This window comes from Hermetia illucens, chromosome 1 (genome assembly GCF_905115235.1).
Source record: "Hermetia illucens chromosome 1, iHerIll2.2.curated.20191125, whole genome shotgun sequence".
NCBI lineage: Eukaryota > Metazoa > Arthropoda > Insecta > Diptera > Stratiomyidae > Hermetia > Hermetia illucens.
Window position 1 is genome coordinate 220058544 of NC_051849.1, and position 20410 is coordinate 220078953.

The following is a 20410-nucleotide window of genomic DNA, read 5'->3' on the forward strand; positions in this document are numbered from 1 at the left end:
CGGAGCCAGACGTGGTACTCGCGAATGTCGGGACCTCATACACTTTATACACTTTCAGAGGAAGGAACCTGTTACGAGTAAAGTATGGCGTTGCGGCGTTCACATTGGCACCAACAGGGACACCATGTCGTCTGGCCCCCTGTCCTAAGAGGGAAGCAATATTCGAAAACCAAGAACCTCGGCCCTCACCTTGTCGAACTGCTAGCATTCGGGTTAGCTCCAGCAGGCGCAATCGGTATTCACAACTGGCAAACGTGTTAGTGGAGTTTGGTAAAGTACTGGCTAGAGAGCCGGGCTGGCTTGGCGGATAAGAAAACGAAAGCAGCCTTAATGACGAACCGTAGAAAGACGATGTACATACGGTCGTCTTGAAGCCGGCTATCCGAAACCTGAGGATGACGATTGACACCAAGTTGAGTTTTATGGAACATCGAGAATATGTATGACCAAAAGCAGGTAGCGACACTGTAGCACTTGCAAAAATGTTGTTGAAACACTGTTGGAGATTGCTTCTAACTGCAATGGTGCATCACCTGTGTGGTGGTCAGAGACACTTACAAACTCTCAAAGAAAAAGACAGATGAATTTCTTTTGCCGGTCGACGGATCCACTTGAACAACAACATTAACGTACTCCTCACTGGACACAGTGGTTGCTACAGGCAGTATCTACATCGTTTTGGGTTAGACGATTCGCCTAATTGTCCTGGATAATGTTGCATAATGGAGGATGGTGTTTTACTGCCCAAAGATCATGCCATAAAAAAGGAATCTGAACCAAGCCCTGGGAAGGAGCGTGAGCCCGGAGAATATAGTCGTGGAGTTGCTGAAGTTAATGGAGAACTATTTACTCTTCCCGACAATCGTAAAAATACACGACGAGCTGTTCCATGTGGTAACAAAGAAGAAAGCAGAAAGGAGCAAAACCACAAGTGCCTAAAGGAAAATTCATTATATCTCAATTGCGTCTTACTAACTAGGTAACTAATGTTTAGCGTATATGCAAAGATTTTTGTGGCTCAGACTAACTTGTTTACGTTCTGATTCGGTCTATACATGGAGCAACCCCGCTTATTCCACGATAAGGCCATGACCAGCTCTAACACGCCGATTGAAAGTGAAAATGGTAGTAAAAAAGTGAAACATTAAGAAAAAGTTGCAACTCTACTACAGATTATGCCATGCAATGGAATCCATTATCCCAGTATTGCCTTCAAGGGTGTCGCTATTGAACCGTGGGGCGCAGAACACTTGAGGAAGAGTATAGTCCAACAATTGAGGGAGAGTGAAGCCTGCAGGCATACAAACTGCCTTCATCCAGATCGAGTAGGTGGCCCGAGATCTGCCTAAGATGGAACGATGCAATAGGCTAGGGCGCCAGGCAGCTTTTAGGAAAGTAGAGTGGGTGGATCTCGGCGCAAAACCGGGATATCTGGAGTTCCTCATTAATGCAGTCCTAGACCAGATACCGGTTGTTGAGCCGTTGACGATGATCAAGCATATTACTAAAAACCATTGGAGGGTGTCGGACAAACCCTCAATGTCTGATCACAGGATAATCAGATTCGACATTGAGGGTAACTCCGAAATAAAAAGAATAATAAGGAATCCCAACAGAACGGATTGGGAATCCTACACAACGCACTTGAGCAACAACATTGCCCACCTTCAAGGGGGCGGTGACATCAGGAGCGAATTGGAATTAGAAACGGTGGTGGAAAACCTCAACACAATCGTCATTGACGCATATGAGGCCAGCTGTTCGGCCAAGACAGTCAAGTCATCAAGGGATGTACCATGGTGGAACAAGAACCTAGTCAGAATGAGAACAGAGGCACGAAAACTCTTTAACCGGGCAAAACAAACCGGGGACTGGCAGAGGTATAAAAATGCACTGACTGCGTATAGATAGCAACGCGGTTAGGGAAGCGAAACGGAACAGCTTCAGGGAATTCTGTGAAGGGATCGAACAAATCACAGAAGCAACCAGGCTGTACAAGGCTGTAGTCAAAGACGAAGGAATATCCTCTGTCTGCTTGAAAAAGGAAGATGGGACATTTACCGAGAATGAGGAGGACAGGAGGAAACAGGTATGCTCAGAAGCTAGGCTAAGATGGGCAGTGGAAACTTTTAAACCACTGAAATCGCCCGGAGTAGATGGCATTTTCCCAGCACTTATCCAGAGAGGACTAGGAATTATCTTAGAGTCTCTTCTGAGGGTGGTAAGGGGGAGCATAGCACTGGGTTACATACCAAGGGCATGGAGACGGGCAAAAGTGGTCTTTATTCCGAAAGCGGGTAAAAAGGATCCTTTTTACCCTAAATCTTTCAGACCAATCTGCCTAACATCGTTCGTACTCAAAACGGTGGAGAAGGTCATAGACAATTATATTAGAACTAACGTTCTAAAGCGTAATCCCCTACATCACTGTCAACACGCTTACCCGGCAGGACGGTCAACTGAAACTGCTCTGTTTTTGGATATCGAAGGAGCATTCGACAACACATCGCACACAGAGATACAGGATGCCCTGAGCCGCAAAGGAGTGGGAAACACCCTGGCACTCTGGATGGGCAAAATGCTAGAAAGCAGACAAATAGAAGTACAAACAGGTACAAATTCTATTATCATGAACACCACTCAAGGCTGTCCACAGGGTGGAGTACTATCGCCGCTGATGTAGAGTATGGTAGTGGATGAACTCCTGGACGTGTTAACTAATACTGGAATACAAGTCCAGGGCTACGCGGACGACATTGTTTTAATCTGTATGGGCAAATATGAAGATACCCTATGTGATAGAATCCAAACTGGATTAAGAGTTACTAGTGCCTGGTGCAGGAAGGTGGGACTGCGGATCAACCCAACCAAAACCACCATAGTACCATTCACTAGGAGGCGTAAGCTGGATCACCTCAAAACCATAACATTACATGATATGGAGGTGAAACGAGAAGCAGAGGTCAAATTTGTGGGAATCACGCTAGACCAAAAATTACTCTGGAAGATACATGTTGGAAACACTTGTCGGAAAGCTACGAGGGCTCTGATGACTTGCAGATCCATCGCAGGAAAAAAATGGGGTTGCAGCCCGAAGATACTACTTTGCATATATACTGCAATAGTAAGGCGAATGATTACCTATGGAGCGGTAATCGGCAGAAAGAACCCAACTCAGCACACAAGCCAGGGAATTACATAAGCTCCAAAAGCTGGCTTGCGTGTGTATCAGTGGGGCAATGAGGACATGCCCAACGGCATCCCTGGAGATCCTTCTGGGATTAACCCCTCTCTATCTGCACATACAGATGTAGGCAAGGAGATCAATATACAGGATGGCTGGTAGTATGAGTGAGGTGGGGAGCTGCCTAAATCGATGGAAGATTGATATCCTTTCTAGGCGGTATCCCGAATTACTGATACCGAGGGACAACATGCCAACGAGGTTTCACTTCGATAAGAAGTTTGAAACACGTTGGAGTAACAAGGCAAACTGGGAGAGCGTGGCTCCGACATACGGCTTAAACCAGCTACTGATTACTTGGTACACTGACGGATCCCTCACAGCAGAGCGAGCGGGTGCCGGTGTCATTGGTCCAAGGAAAATGTACTTTGAGCCAATGGGCAGATACACTAGCATATTCCAGGCGGAAATATACGCCATAGACAAATGTGCCTCTTTTAATCTGCAAAGGAACTACAGGGGGCAGAACATAGCTATTCTCACCGATAGCCAAGCAGCGATCAAGGCACTTAGGTCCAACCAGGAGAACTCTAAACTGGTGTGGGAATGCCTTGAGAGACTGAATACACTCGGCTCATCCAACAAGGTCTGGATACTTTGGGTTCCAGGTCATCCTGGGTTGGAAGGCAATGAGGCAGGGGATGAACTAACCACGAAGGGAGCAGGGATGCCTTTACACGGGCCAGAACCCTTCTGTGGAATCGGAAACGGTTTCATGGCTATGAATCTAAGAAATGAAGAGAAACGGTTGAGGGAACTATATTGGGCGGGCCTACCAGGGATGGAGCAGTCCAGGGTGCTTATTGGGGGATACGAACCCATGCGTACAAAGGATTGCTTAAACCTCACCAAAAAGAACCTCCGAATCATAGTGGGAATATTCACTGGTCATTGTCGGCTGAACTATCACCTAGGGAAGCTAGGGATATCTACGGACACTGCCTGCAAGTTTTGTGAGGAGGAGGACGAAACCTCTATGCACGTCCTGGGACAGTGTCCAGCACTTGTGCAAAGTAGGTCGATACATCTTTTTTTTTTTTTTTTTTTTTTTTTTTTTTGTTGAGGAGGTGGAAATCTTCAAAAAGACACTGGTCTGGACACACCAGCGTGTGGGATTTTTACCCACTAAAACCACCCCCGACTCCCTCCCTGCCCCGCGGAACCACCATAAGGTATTACATCACGGGGCGGAGTCAGCTCACTCTAGCTTTGTCACCTTTCTTCTATACGCGGCGCACGTGACCGCGTTTTTCTCCTCTCCTCTGCTTTTCGCAATTTATTTTGGATAGATGCGATCATGGAGTTTACCGCATCCCAATTCTCTTGATGTGCTAGCATTTTCGGCACCAGATTTTCTGGTACCAGCACCTCCCCTAGAGTCTCCTCTAGATTCCTCCTTTCTTCCACAAATCTCGGACAGTGGAAGAATACATGCTCTGGGTCCTCTGGGACTCCATTGCAATTTGGACAATCGGGTGAGGTCTCCAATTTAAACCTGTGAAGGTATTGGAGATATCCTCCGTGCCCCGTGAGAAACTGGGTGAGATTATAATTAATCTCACCGTGTCGTCTCTCCAACCACTCCCTGATGGCAGGAATGAGCCTGTGCGTCCACCGGCCCTTTCCCGAGCGTTCCCACCGCTCTTGCCATCTATTTATGGATCTCTCCCTTTCAGTCTTCCTCGTCCGCGATGAGGAAGAGGTTGGCTTTGCATTGTATATGTTCGCCATCTCATCTGCCAAGATGTCAATCGGCATCATTCCAGAGATGACGAATGCTGCATCATCTGAGACAGTCCTGAAGGCAGAGCATACCCTCAGGGCTGCCCTCCTGTAGACTGAACTCAGTTTGGTAGCGTTCCCTGACATCCACAACGCCTCCCTCCAAACTGGGGTCGCATAGAGCATGATCGAGGTCACCACCCTGGCTATAAGCAACCTAGAGGTATGCCGTGGCCCTCCAATGTTCGGCATCATCCTTGCCAGGGCCATGCTTGCAGTGGATGATTTGTCGCAAACATACCGCACATGTTGCTTATAGCTAAGCTTCCTGTCTATCACCACTCCCAAGTATTTGATGGTCGGCTTGGAAGTGACGATATGATTCCCGATTCTAATACAGGCGTAATCTCTCTTCCGGCGCTTAGTGATAAGGACCGCTTCCGTTTTTTCCTCCGCAAGTGTCAGACCAGAGCTCTTTAGCCAACTTTTAACAGCACCGATTGCCTCACTTGAGTATAACTCAGCATCTTCAAGATGCTTTGCGACAACAACCAGCGCTATGTCGTCAGCGTAACCCACTACTGTGGCTTCCCCCGGAAGGGGAAGATTAAATACATCGTTGTACATGATGTTCCACAGTAGTGGGCCCAATACGGAGCCCTGCGGGACACCCGCGGATCGATACATCTGGGAGAACACTTAATACCAGATGCAAAGCTGAAACATCTGGAAGTGGGAAACATACTAAAGTTCCTAACGGTTACAGGCCTGCTTGAGATACTATGATCAATAGGTACACTATTACCAGTAAAAGGGGCACAATAGTTCTTCAAGGACGCGGTGCGACTTTCCCTTAACAGAATAATAATAATAAAAACCACATATACATATAAGTTCAAAATCAAAATTCAACAAGTATTAATTCCTTGGCATTAGCTCTAAGTACAAAAAAAACTGTAAACAATCGAGCTTGCATGTAGGATCGGAGTGAAGTAGATTTTTGAAGTGCCTAGGGGAAAACGCAAAGGCTCCCCCCAGCTCCGATCAGAACGACATTTGATTAAAAATATTTTTCCCCAAGTCATACATCATAAAATTGCCGCTCACGAGAAATATATCCCCAAGAAGAAGTATATTTTCTTAGAAACAGTCGGCGTACAAAATTTTCTTACTAAACACATAAACTCGACAAATAAGTTTGTGCAAAATTTTATTGAGGAACAAACGGAAAATCAATTCGAATCAGGCATCCAACATTCAAACCGGAAACGAACACCCGCCAAGTAACGTGTGTACGCGCTGCGAACCGGTTTGCCCGCTACTACGCCGAACGAAGAGGCCAACGAGGGGAGCGATAGGCGTACGAGAAGGTCAAAGCCGAATCTACGATGACAGCTCGACTCCGAACAAAATAATCTCGCGCGAAGTGATCACACAGAGGAAAACACGACAAAAATAGCGAAAAGCAGCAAAGGAGCACGCACGTCGGAACCGAGGGACACACAACACTTCAAATTTAACCTATGAATTGATTTTTTATTTATTTATTAATTAGTTTTATAAAGTAAGCGCGTTTGGAAGAGTGTCGCGACCCTCAAGCGAGGACGGTGGATTCGAAATCAGTTGGGAACACCCGTGAAGATGATCACAGTGCTACAATGTAGGCAGAATTGGCGAATATTCCGGTGCGTGAATTACGCAAATCGACAAATTTTCTCAGGTGAGTGCCGGCGGAATGTGTTCTTTGTAGGTTAGATGCGGACTTGGGCTGGTTTTGCGGAATTTCGTGGGAATTTGCGAGGATGCAGCCATGGGACTACGTGATTAGCTGCACCAACTTGCAACCCGATGGAGGTGGTAGCGAAATGCAACCTCGCTTGGGAACTACTGGCTCTGAGCCGTTGTTTGCTGAGATGTGACTCTTATCTATGCAGAGGTATTTAGGCTGACGGAGCTGTTATGAAATATGGAATGTTCGAGGGATTTGGAGTAATATTTTAAGGCCTCGAATTTGGCCTTGAAGTTGTGTGGAAAGTAAATATTCGGTTAAGGAAGTTGGTAGCATGCATCTGGGACAACAGGATTGAGAAGTGAAATTACGCCTGTTTTCCGTTATATCCGTAATAATAGACTTCCCTCCATTCACTAACTACACTTACCAATCGTAACTTAACGCCTCCTTTGCCTCGTACTATTATTGAAACTATGTGGATTGCCTAGAGTGTCTTTTCGGATGCCTCCAGGCATTCTCTGTTTGTACGGAGCTGGAAAGGTTGGCTATTAGTCTAGGGTTCCTCCTCCTTGATAACTACCCAATTGTCTATGGAAATCCTGGGGATTTGAAGGCACAGGGATTGGACGAGCTTGTCGTTTTCCATGGTGATCTTCGGCAACCAGATGCAAGCGGCCGGTCTCCTGGGATCGTCACCGTAGGGAATAACTTTGAGCTTTACTCCCTCTTAAGTGCCACTGACCTTAGCGATGCACGAAACGAGGATGTCCTTGGAGAATTGGTCCTCGCAAGCAATAACGTGGAAACCACGGACCTCCTAAGAGGAATCAAAGCAGGGGATGGATCCCGTGTGTTCGTGAATATACATGGCTTTCTGGTACTGGCTCTCGAGCAGGACTTCAGTGGACCTTCGCTTCTTAGCGGGTTTCCGGTGGCCGACGTTCTTGTCAGTCTTTGCTTTTGAGGCGTCCCCCAATGTCGACATGTTTGAGTTAGGAGTACTATGGCTGGTATTCACTACACCCTTCTTGACGTCAGTGGATTTCGAGCTCAAAACCACTCGTCTGTCTGCCGGCTCGCTCCGGGAGGTCCGTGCGGTTGGTTTCAGCACAGTGGTGCTAAAGCTGGCACCAATTGTATTCCTCTCGATGGCTACTATCTCTTTGGTGGATGCCGGCGGCTCGTCCTCCGATGATGCACCTGGCATCCTCTTCTTCTCCCGTCGGTTCTTTATTTTTATTTTTGTTAATTGAGTCCTTCTGTCTAGCCCGTTCACCAGAACCCCTGGGGGACATCCTCTAAATAATGGCCTAAGGATGTCAAGGATGGTAGGGAACCTCAGAGGGGACACGCCTGAATAACTATCTGAGGCAGAATAAACAATGATCGGGACTATGATCCGTCGTGGATCTTCCCTCTCGACCGTGGCACTCGGGTCTGGAGACCTACGGCTCCACGCGCGCGTTCGATCCGTATTTTTTCATTTTCCAGTTTTAGCTCGCGTTCTGGTATTTATCGTTAGGCCGTCGCGAATGTCTTTTCTTGTGGTGTATTTCTAAATCCGGTGCGGACGGCGAAAGGCTAGTCTATTGCTTTGACAGACTTTTCCAAAGTAAGTCAGATCTCTTTCGACCTTATGATCGCCACAAGTATATTCATAGGACTCACGATTCTTTCAAGAACTTGGTTCAGATTTCTTCTTTCCGTCGTGAATCTTAGGCAGTGAAACGTCAAATGCTTTGCAGCCTTTTTTTCTCTCCATGCCTACAATAGTTTGAGTGCTGCCTCCACTTGTAGGCTAATAATGGCAGTTTATGTTCCATCGTAGGCTTTTCTTAGCGTTTTTACTGCCACCTCTTAAAGTCTGCTAAGCTTGAACTTCTTTTCCAAAGTCTGGCAAGTTCCTGTCTTAAAAAAAACTTCGAATTTGCCTCAGCAATTTGGGCGCATGGTCGCCGTCCACCTTACTTACTGCGCTTTCTTGGGAGCTGAATCTTTTTTAAGGTTCTATATGAAGCAAAACCTTTTTATAATCGAAGCAATGCCTGTTTGTCACACCCGATTTACACGGAAACGAGTGACGCTGAAATTTGATGAAGGCGTGTGGACTATGAATCTCTTTACTTCCAACGAATGCCATCATTTTGTGGCGAATTTAAGAACATGGTCATGTTGGGTTTCAAATGAAAGGGCTCGATTAGTACCTTTGAAACTTAAACCAAGCGATTTCTGGAGATGGGTGAAACACAGGGAAGAGAGGGCCTAAAATGTGGGCCAGCCAATGTGATTAACGCAATTTATCCTATTTTTTCTGAATGATTTTCTCTATATTCTCCACTACTATTTCTGATTGATTCTATTCTACATGGTACTATAGGCATATTGTAGCTAACAATATTTTTACCCTGTTTGACGGTGTTTATCGTTGCCAATGTGGCATCTATTCACGGTTCTAACAATACATCATTGTTCCGGGTACAAATCTACATATGCATATGTATGTAGGTCATATTCGCTTGCAAAATATTTCTAAAAACAGTATGGAAGATGGATGGAGCTCAAAGTGGATCATTTTCTCGCCCATACTTCAACCATCTCACTTCAGAATATCATCCCCCCCCCTCCTTATCAGACAGCCAGTCTTCGCAAGCCTCTTTTCAGGCAAACTTAGTAGCACCAAGAACGTTTTGCATGGACCGGAAGAGATGGTAATCACTTGGTGCCAGGTCCGGACTATACGGTGGGTGCGATAGGACATCCCATCCGAGCTCCCGTACCTTCTGGCAGATCATCAAAAATGTGTGAGGCCGAGCGTTGTCCTGGTGGAACAGAACACCATTCCTATTGACCAATGCTGGCCACTTCTCGTCAATCGTCTGCTTCAAACGGTCGAGTTGCTCACAGTAGAGGACCGAATTGAGGGTCTGGCCATAGTTGAGCAGCTCATAGTGGATGACTCCCTTCCAATTCCCCCAAACACACAGCAAAATCTTTCTGGCCGTCAATTCGGGCTTGGCGATGGTTTGAGCCGGCTCGCCGCGCTTCGACCATGATCTTTTTCGCTTGAGATTTCCGTACGTGATCCACTTTTCATCACCAGTCACCATCCGTTTCAAAAATAGGTCGAATTCGTTCCGTTTCAGCAGTACGTCGCAGGCGTTGATTGGGTCCAAGAGATTTTTTTTGCGTCAACTCGTGTGGCACCCAAACATCCAGCTTTTTTTGGAATCCAATCTTCTGCAAATGGTTCCAAACGGTTTTATGGTTCTCACCCAATTCCAGGCCAATCGAGCGAATGCACACATGCCAGTCTACTTGGATGATTTCGACGATTTTATCGGTTTCTACGACGATTGGCCTACCAGTACGGGGTGTATCTTCGACATCCACTACACCAGAACGAAATCGATCGTATCGATCGATCGGACCCATAAATTTCACAAATTTGTTTGCCCGCCTTCGTTGCATTTTTACCTCTCAGGTAGTAAAAATGTAATATATGAATAATTTCTTCCTTGGGGGACTCCATCTTTGACACGCTATAACTTGAGACTGAAACGTACGATCATAAAACTGTCAAAGAGACACCTGTAGCCCAGATTGTCGTCTTCAAATCGCCGTATAGTATGACCCGATGCGATAAGTACAACACAAGATATGTTTAAGTGTCGCCATCTAGTGACAAAATACGACATTACTTTTTCCCCAACCTAATATTTTGTCGGACTTGTGCCGATGATGCATTCTTCATTTTTGAATCTAGCTTTTAGTTCGCCGACAGAGACTACTTTGCTTCGGCTTCCCAGAGATAATATTCTTTCCAAGTTATCGACCTATCTTTAGGTCGGAGTTGCAATTAGTTGGGCTTTGTCAATACACATTAGGTAGTTCCTATTTTTTGGGCTTAATTTTATTCCTATTCATGTCAGCGACAGGAAGGAACGATCAACGACAAATATGGAAAGACATAGTCGGCTTTAAAGGAAGTGATGTAGGTAACGGATGCAGACTTACCTTAATCCTTGTGAAGACGTTCTGGAAATGTCAGCATGTAACTCTTGTCTCATTATCTGGGATTCGTTCTCATTTTCAAGCATTAGAACGTTTAGAATTGAACTTCATGTCACTGGTGCTAGTGACATCTTCTGGTGCTTTGTTCAGATTGAAAGCTGAAAACCGCTAGCATTTCTCTGGCAGGAACACGAAAAAGGCGAATCAGCTACGCGAAAGGTTAGACCCCCCTTCGAAACCTTATACCCAAATGTTACTTTATGCTAGGAGATGATGGGAATATATCAAATGTAGCTAAAAGTTAATCAAAACTCATGTTTCTTACAAATTGAAAGCCGAGATAGCGTCGTTTTTGTTAGGACAAACATTCTGATTCGCATGTTTTTCACTTACTGGAAGTACAACTTTGCATGATGAAATGCAGTTAAAAATTGTGTTTAAGTGCTTCACAAAGACTTCTTGCTTATCGTCAAGGATAATCCCACCCAAACCTGCAAATGGCCAATCATGGCACATCAACCCCACTCGTAATCATCATTTGACCTTATGTGCCTTATGTGCTGTACAGGATATGCTAGCTGCTGGATCGTATGAATAGAGCACAAGACGTGGTGGACTACATTCAGGCAGCTTAATGTTTCCAGTTCAACTTTTCGGCCATTTGGTTATTCAGCAAAACGCGATATTGCTAAATGTTAGCTTTGTTTCGGCTCCTGCTGAATTGTTAAAAAATACGTCTTTATCTAAAAATTTACTGAAAAATGAGAAATGTTTTATGAGATGGGGCTTAAGAAAATCCTCAAAGGCGTCCTGCTGTCGTGAGAGACGCCTACAAAGGATAGAAGCTTGTGGGCTATCAAACTTGAAACTTTTTTTGCTACCAAAACCTCAATAGTGCCTCAGATAGAGACTGATCTCCCGGCTACGACCTTTGGCTATCGAAAACGAACTATGATTGGTTTCTGAAATGTGTGTACGCTCCTCGATAACGGTAGCGACGGTTTTCAAAGTGCTTGCTCTCTCCAATTCGAGCGGGAATTCCGGCTGGGCATTCATGATGGGACTCTGGAGAGTACTCCTCTCCTTCTTGCGGCAATGTGCTTTTGTACTCTCGAAAGTCGGTTTCTGACAGCTACCGCAGGAAGCAATTTTTGACAGACTTCTGACTGCAAGTCCAAGTTAAGGGGCACTACAACAGTACAATGCTGTGCACTAACGCGGCTTTCGAAATAGTGGAGAAGGATGCTTTCTACGAGCAATTACATGCAGGTTAGGGGAGATTATTTGACGTTGTCATTGTGATGCGTGATCTGAATCCCAAGGTGGGCTTTGACAGCCCCGTCGATGACGAACAACTGAAGAGGTGAAAAGAACATTTTACCACGGTTCTTAATTGTATTAAATCCGATGAGATTCCCCCTCTTGACCAGCCACCGTAACATGCGGATACGGATTGTTCCTCCAAGAAGAAAAAAATCATTTCGACTATCAATGCACTCAAACGGAATAAAGCCGCTGGGCTTAATAGTCTCCTCGCATAGTTATTTATCCCTACAACTGCATATCTGCTACTTCCACTCATACGGAAATCTTAGAAATCCTAGATCTTTTCCAGAGAGTGGAAGAAGGGGATGGTCATTAAGATACTAGAGAAGGGCACCCGTTTTGACAATAGACTCCCCGCCCAATTTTAATGACGGAAATCACTTCTATGGTGCAATCTAACAAATCTCCCAAAGACCTTTTTTGAAATTATCAGCATTTTAAATTTCAACAAAATTCCACCAGACTGAAAAGCCCGCGTTATCTTGTGTGACGTCATAACTTGGGCCAAGAAATTTTAGTAGCCCGGCAACTGCCAAGTATTCATAAAAATATAAAACTGAATATTAATTTCCCGCGTGAAATGCTAAGGAGGACGATGAAATATTGTTTCGTGCCTTGCTACACAAATAGCTCCACAAAAACTCGGCAGAAAGGTTTTTTGGCGGAAGAAGTGGATCGCCGTCCGACGGAATCCAGTTTCTTTGGAGTCAGGTTTAAATTGTGATGATTCTCACATCCTCAATGTGAGTTAACATTTTTTAAATTTTAACTCCAATCTTAATTGATAATATACGATTGCGTTAGAATTTTATGTCACTATTGTTTAAATTCAAATCAAGTCACAAGAGAAGAGATACCGGACAATATTCAACGTGCCCAAGATTCTAATCGCGCTCAATGGAAGTCCATTTTTTTGTGGTCTGCCTTTCAGAAACGTACATTTTATCGCCGTTCAGGTAAAAATGTCAGAATTTGCTATATAGCTTGTTACCCTTACTGTCGAAACGGAAAGTAACTTGAAGGATTGTCCATTCATGTATCAGCTTCCCAAAGTAACAAGTAATAAACACTGAACCGGATGTCTTCACGTAGATCAAATTCAAATTGCCAGCTCGATGACGTCACCGCATTTTCTTTTCCGCGTTGTGAGAATTTAATTTTTAAATCATTAATAAGTGAGCGTCCCGAATTGTTTTTTTTAACGCTGGCCTAATACTATCACAAACGAAGAATCTGGTCGACCCACAGAACTTCGGGTCGGAAGTGGTAGTGGATAGGTCGCACGTTAAAGAAGGGAGCAAATTGCATTGGGGGCTGCATCGTGCAGTGGACTCCACTCCTCCCATGATGGCCGATGATTGGGTCGCTCTAAGGGAACTTGGCGCAGAACAGTAGAGAGGAGGGAGTGCAGACATCTCAGGAAATTTTGAAGGAACTTAAGCACATTTCAAGTCATCGCGAACGATGGGTCGTCGATGTAGTTGACGCGCTAAACCCCACAAAGGGGCAATTGACAACCATATATATTGGTACCCAACACTGTTGTCGACTTGGAAATTAAAAATGTATTTTTACGTATTTGCAAATTCGAAGATATATTTACATAACATTTTCGATATTTGTATATCATCATCACTGACTCCAGTATCAGATCATAAGAATATATGACTTTGCGGTTTATTCGATTGCTAATATGATCTCGTTTCTGCTTTCCGGTGGAACCCAATCTAAATCCGAACGATTATAGATCTTCCTGTCATTTAATAGCTGCTCAAAATCTTTCCATCCTTCAGCAGATTATTAAAATAAAAAATCCTACTTACCAGGTTTGTCCAAATTAAACTTATTTTAATCGGTGGAAAGAATTTTTCGCCATTTTTTCTTCCGGCGTGCTTTTTTTGCGAGCACGATATGCTTCGATTTATGGGCCGCTGTAAGCGTTGGTTAGAATACTAAAAAAGGAGCTAAATTTTCCTAGAATCCCGAAAATCAATAAAGTGAGGAAATGTTGACTGAAGGTACTCAATAAAGTTTGAAAGAGATAGTTGCGGAATTTTTTATGTTCCAGGAATCGGCTCGTATCATTTCACATATTTGTTTGGGTGTGAGCATAGTTTCGAAAAACTCAAATTTTCTTCAATCACGTAGAGGTAGCTGACGTTATGCCAGAACGAATCAATTCCGATTCCATATTGATAAAACGTATTATAACTGGTTGTGAGGCATAGGCTTTTGCCAACAGATTCGGGATGCCGATTTCCAACGGAGGAAAAGGCCGACTTCACACGGAGATACGGTCGTTTAAAGTTTTCCAAAAGATTCCCCTACTTGCTGGTCATTTTTCCATTTTCCATTTTTAAGTGGTTAGAACCACCATAAAAATAAGCCGAGACGGTGTTGGCCAGTATTTTTTACACATGAAATCAATAGAAGATTACCTCGAAAAAACTGAAATAGTTGCAGGACATTAGATTATATTATTGGGTCGAATAAATAAGAGATCAAGAAAGGACGACCGCGATAATAACACATCGTGAAATAAGTCCCGGGACTAACTATGAAAACACCATTTTATCGGAAAAATTCTTTATTATTCATCAACATAATCTCCTTCAAGTGTAATACAATCATTCCAACGCTACTCTAACTTTTCAATGCCATGTTTGTAGAACGATTTGTCTTTTGACTCAAAATGAGCCTCAGTAGCAGCGATTACCTCCTCATTTGAGCCAAATCTTTTGCCCTGAAGCATCTTTTTGAGATCCGCAAAGAGCCACTAGTCGCTGAGGGCCAGATCGGGCGAGTACGGAGAATGAGGAAGCAATTGGAAGCCTAATTCGTTGAATTTGGTCATCATTTTGATTGACTTGTGACACGGTGCGTTGTCATGTGTGGGCGTTTTTTCGCTATTTCGGCTTTCAAACGATCCAATAACACCATGCAGTAGTCGCTATTGATGGTTTTTCCTTTTTCGAGCTAGTCAATGAAAATTATACCATTCGCATCCCAGAATACGGACGCCATCACTTTGCCGGCCGACTGTTGTGTTTTTGCACGCTTCGGGCGGCTTTCACCGGTCGTACGCCATTCAGCTGACTGCCGACTTGACTCCGGAGTGAAATGGTGAATCCATGTTTTGTCCGCTGTCACATATCGACGCAAAAAATTCTGTTTATTGCAAGTAAACAGTGCCAAACAGCTCTCCGAATCATTGATACGTTGTTGCTTTTGTTTCATTGTGAGCAAACGCGGCACCCATTTGGAAAAAACCTTTTTCATAGCCAGTTTTTGGTGCAAAAAAGTAAATGCACTACCAGTTGATATGTTCACCATCTTAGCTATCTCGCGCACTTTTATTTTGCGGTCACCCATTACGGTTTTCAATATTTGCTTGGTGTTTTCGGGAGTTACTCCCTCATTTGGCCAACCCGAACGTTCCGCATCATTTGTATCAGCACGACCGCGTTTCAAGTCAGCATACCACCGACAAATGGTTGTTTTCGACGGAGTAGAGTCCGGATAACGTTTTTCAAGCCATTGCTGAGCTTGAACAGTGTTTTTTCCCATTAGAAAACAATGTTTCATTAACACACAAAACTCGTTTTGGTCCATTTTTTTCACGATTGCAAAGGTAGCGTCACTTTAACCACTATAGCTTTCTTGGTTATGTTTCGAATTACATCAAATTTTGACACATCTTATCTGAAGGTTGGTACTTCTGAACCTTGGTATATAAATGGCATTATTAGCGCCATCTCTATGCTAATCCCGGGACTTATTGAACGATGTGTTACGCTAGCTCATAACTAGAGCCATTGGTAGTGATCGGCACGTGGTTTCCTTCTTGTAAACTTCATTAGTTTTCAGAAAAAGTCACAATTTCTCTTGTGAAAAATTGTCTAAAATAACAAAAGGAAACAACGCTTCGATTAGTGGATAACACTATGGAAGAAAGCAATAGCTTCCAAACATCTACGTTATAAGCAACCAAGTCATCAAAGAATTCGCATTTCAACAATATTATTTACCAAATGATGATTTACAACCAATGAGACACCGTATATATTTTATTTCATTTTTTTTTGTCCAAAAATGTACACCACCTAATAACATTCATCTCATCCCACTTTCAGGTTTTGCTGGAACTCTAAAATGCATTACTCGACGAAATATTTACGATTCGGTAAATAAACGAGCTCTAGAAGCCAGATCAAAATTGAAACCAACCAAAATATCCCAGGATCCTCTTGTTTCGGATACGACCCGATTGAAGCTATTAGCAGTTGCGTCCTTTCATTACCTATTTTCCTTCTTTCAATTCCTTCCCTCCCACATTGAATTTAACAAATTAGTATTGCTTCTTACTTTGTAACGTTGAAATTCTTTAATAGGAACAAGGTAGCTTATGCCCTCCACGCGATCAGCCTCCGCCACCGCCATTACAACAGTTGCCGAACAGATCAAAATATTGTAAACCACCAGCTGGAAAAAGGCCAGGCGTCCCGCCAGGTGGTAGCAAGCCACCGGGTGAAGACAAGAACTTACGAATACTTATAGGGTTGCTGGCACTTGGTGGTGCAGCAGCGGCTGTAAGTATGCCACGTATTTAGATGAAATGCTTCAGTCAAAACGTCACATTGCAGGCTTACTATTTGAGCAATCGGGGCTCGAGGGAGAAAGGTGGCCAAGAATCGTCGGGCAAATTATTGCTACGTAAGTATCCCGCTAATTCTGAAGGTAGATAAGTGAATCGACTCGCATATGCGGTAATACAATGAGAGATTTTTAGTCAAAAAAGGATACATCATGCTTCTGGCACGAGAATAAAATTTCAGCACAAAAAAGTCGCACTTATATTGAATTGTATTCTTTGTAGCTGTAAAAGTGCCTCCAAGCTCGGATGATCTACCGAAAGAAGTTCCTTATCTATTGGTTGGTGGTGGTACAGCAAGTTTCTCAGCATTCCGTGCAATCAAGTCCCATGACCCCAAAGCAAAGGTACTACCCCAATCCATATTGCGATTCCAGAAGGACACATTCCCCATCTATTCCAGGTTTTGGTTATTTCGAACGAATTCGAACGACCATATATGCGACCTCCTTTGTCCAAGGAACTTTGGTATCATGCAGAGAAAAATATAGTTCCAGCTGATTTCAAATTTAAACAGTGGAACGGCGCAGAGCGAAGCTTGTATTACGAACCAGCCGAGTTCTACATTGAGCCTACAAAACTAATGCAGAACGAGAATGGTGGAGTAGCCGTGGCGCAAGGTTACACTGTAAAAAAGGTCGATGTTTGCGAACGGAAGGTCATATTAACAGATGGTGCAGAAATTACCTATGGTGAATGTTTATTGGCAACAGGTAGGAAAGCATCCGTTGAAAATGAACGTCCCCAGGGTGTAAATATGGGAGCACTCAATCTATCACCATTTGCAGGTTGTGTACCGAAAAATCTTGATGTATTCGAATCAGCTCCTCTGAATGTGAAGGAAAGGGTCTCAGTATTTCGCACAACACAAGACTTCGTAAAGCTCAAAGAAATTGCCGAATCAAAAAAATCGATTGCTATAATTGGAAGTGGATTTTTGGGTAGTGAATTATCCTGCGCCTTAGCCAAGCATGGTAAGTCGTGAGCAAATACTGCTGGGAGAAATACGGAAGCAAGATTTAATCGACAATTGCTTTCTAGGAAGTGAAAACGGTTTGCAAGTTTATCAAATATTCTTCGAATCAGGCAATATGGCGAAAATCCTGCCTGAATATCTCAGCAAGTGGACGATGGAGAGGGTGCAGGATCAAGGTGTATGTGTCATTCCTAAGACGCAAATAGATGAGGCCAATTTCCAGAACAATCAAGTCAAATTACAGCTAAGCAATGGGAAAACAGTTATGGTCGATCATGTAAGTGGTTTTATGTTTGTCGTTTTGCTCACATTACGACATATGTTTCTGTAAATTTATTTAAAGATTGTCGTCTGCGTTGGATGCGAGCCAAACACTGCCATCGCGGAAGTTTCGGGGCTGGAGACAGATTCTAAATTAGGAGGTTTTGTGGTAAATGCTGAACTTGAAGCAAGAAGGCATTTATATGTGGTAAGAAACGTGTCCCTTTTTTTCATCGAACTGAAATTTTTTGACTCAATTGAAACATAACGAGCATTCGAACAATTCTGTTTCTTCCCCCAGGCTGGTGACGCTGCCTGTTTCTATGATCCCTTACTTGGCCGACGAAGAGTCGAACATCATGATCATTCGGTTGTATCGGGTCGGCTTGCTGGTGAAAATATGACGGGAGCGAGTACGGCTGCGACGTAAACACAACTTGAATTCTGTAAACTAAGCATATTTTTCCTTATAGAAAAGCCGTACAAGCATCAAAGCATGTTTTGGTCAGACCTGGGGCCACAAGTAGGTTTCGAAGGTATTGGAGTCGTGGATTCAGCCCTGCCGACTGTCGGTGTATTCGCTAAGAAGTCAGCGAGCGATGAAGCGCGACAAGTGGCAAACCCACAACCTGTTGACTTCAAACACGATGCCCAGGATAAGGGTAAGGAAGAAGAGGATGCACCTAATGACGAGTATGACAAAGGCGTCATATTCTATCTGAAAGATGGGAAGGTCGTTGGCATTCTGCTCTGGAACATATTCAATCGAATCAATGTAGCACGGAAGGTTATCAATGAAAACAAGAAATTTGCCGATTTGAATGAGGTTGCGAAACTGTTTGATATTCATTCCTAACTCGTTGAATGTGGCACACATACACACTCACAAAGTAATGAACACACTCTAATGTATTAATTGTTGATTTAAGCGCAATTCTTTTCGTTGAAATGGAAAATTCGAAAGTATATCGAATGAATGATGCATCTCGTGCGTGTAAAGAGCATTTAAAATATAATTTTTTTGTTGTACATTATTTTCCTCGTCAGTTTTTAGAAGAAAACAAATAAATAATACTTTTAAGAGTTTACATGATCCTAGAACTAAAGGTATTGTATCGAACGAAGAGAAAAAAAGAGTCCAAATGAGGAATATTGGTTAATTATACTTTTTATATTAATACAACAAAGCAACCTGTGTATTGTACATTTGGCGTAAAAGAAAATAGAAAATGATGAAGAACTTTGAGTGCAGTTTTATTCTTATGTCGTTGATCACTGGGTTGGGGAAAATTACGATAAAGGACAAAGGAGCTTCTGTAGACGAAGCTATCAAAAGCGAGAGAATTTTCATGTTCATGGGAGCGCTATGGTCAGGATTTAATTAAACAATTTGTTGGACTGTCAATTGGGCGCCGCTTTAAGTAAGATAAGCGCTCTTACGGGGGGATATGATCCTTCTAATGAGTCGACCCATTTCGATACGTTCTCCTTACATACAATCAATACAAAAGAATCAGTACTATTCTTAAAGCCTCACTCATAAATTATCCATGTTTAAACAGAACCTCGTCTGGACACGAAAACATGAGAGAGCACATACGCGTGGACAAACATCCATGGTCAAGCATCGTTTTAAATCCAGACGGCGATCTTTCTGTCGAACTGTCGAAAGTTCCTGATGCTATTCAAGTATTTACTACTGAGAATATTGCCAAGTCCAAGGTCATCTGGTGCTGCAGGGTGGGTCGCCACCTGGGTAACAAGAAATATGCACGTGCCGACGGAACACTTCGATGAAGCCTCACTATTTACGGGCGGACCTTCACAGCCGGTTCCGCCCCACGTTGGGCGGCATTTGTAATGAAAAAACAAGATTGGTGACGATCAAAAAACCATCCAGGTAGCCGGACCCGATCAAAAAGGGAGAGCTACCTCAAAAGAACTATGAGGTGGTGTAATTGACCATCAAGGTCTGTCCGAAAATATTGAAGCTCGACACGACACGTGTTGGCATGCCTCTGCTAGCCAAGCAACATGGGACCGAACCCACACCTTTTCTACGCCTCATTTCTCCTCGCGCAGCGGTCGAGCCGTTGTTTTTGTTTTTTTGTTAATTTTCATTTTTTTCGCCAATTCATCTTTTGGCAGACTCGCGTGAATCCCCCTGTTTGTCGAATTTTCAGGATCCGGTGAGAGCCAACGCATTGATCAAAAGGACGCGTGAATTTTTGTATGATGACATGTGAGGGATCGAAGTACTCAAAGGGCCAAGGTCACATCTTAACTTTGGCCCGTAAAAAGTGAACTCTGGGTAGTAGTCACCCCAAGTTTCACCTAGCCTTTTCTCACCAAAAAGAGGCTTTGCTGAAAATGACTTAATTTTCCCGGTAAAACTAATACCATGGCAGCCAACTACGATAAATCGAACAGTATAAAATTAAAAGGAGACAAAGTCAGAATTGAATTTCAATCATGTCGATCCAATCC

At 43.6% G+C, this 20410-nt stretch overlaps 1 protein-coding gene across 2 annotated transcripts; it reads left to right on the plus strand.

Moving 5' to 3' along the window:
• The first annotated feature begins 5993 nt into the window (after positions 1-5993).
• Positions 5994-19166, plus strand: LOC119661318 (putative apoptosis-inducing factor 1, mitochondrial). Of its 2 annotated transcripts, none has more exons than XM_038070610.1 (11): positions 5994-6686; positions 16169-16317; positions 16427-16624; positions 16679-16748; positions 16912-17033; positions 17090-17399; positions 17475-17660; positions 17728-17939; positions 18006-18131; positions 18225-18336; positions 18397-19166. In XM_038070610.1, exons 1-11 carry the CDS (start codon positions 6608-6610, stop codon positions 18777-18779), a joined length of 1947 nt encoding a protein of 648 aa, XP_037926538.1. In that variant the 5' UTR covers positions 5994-6607; the 3' UTR covers positions 18780-19166. The 2 variants fall into 2 exon arrangements, with proteins under 2 accessions (XP_037926538.1, XP_037926539.1); XM_038070611.1 differs by having other exon boundaries at positions 6334-6686; positions 16169-16218.
• The last annotated feature ends 1244 nt before the right edge of the window (positions 19167-20410 follow it).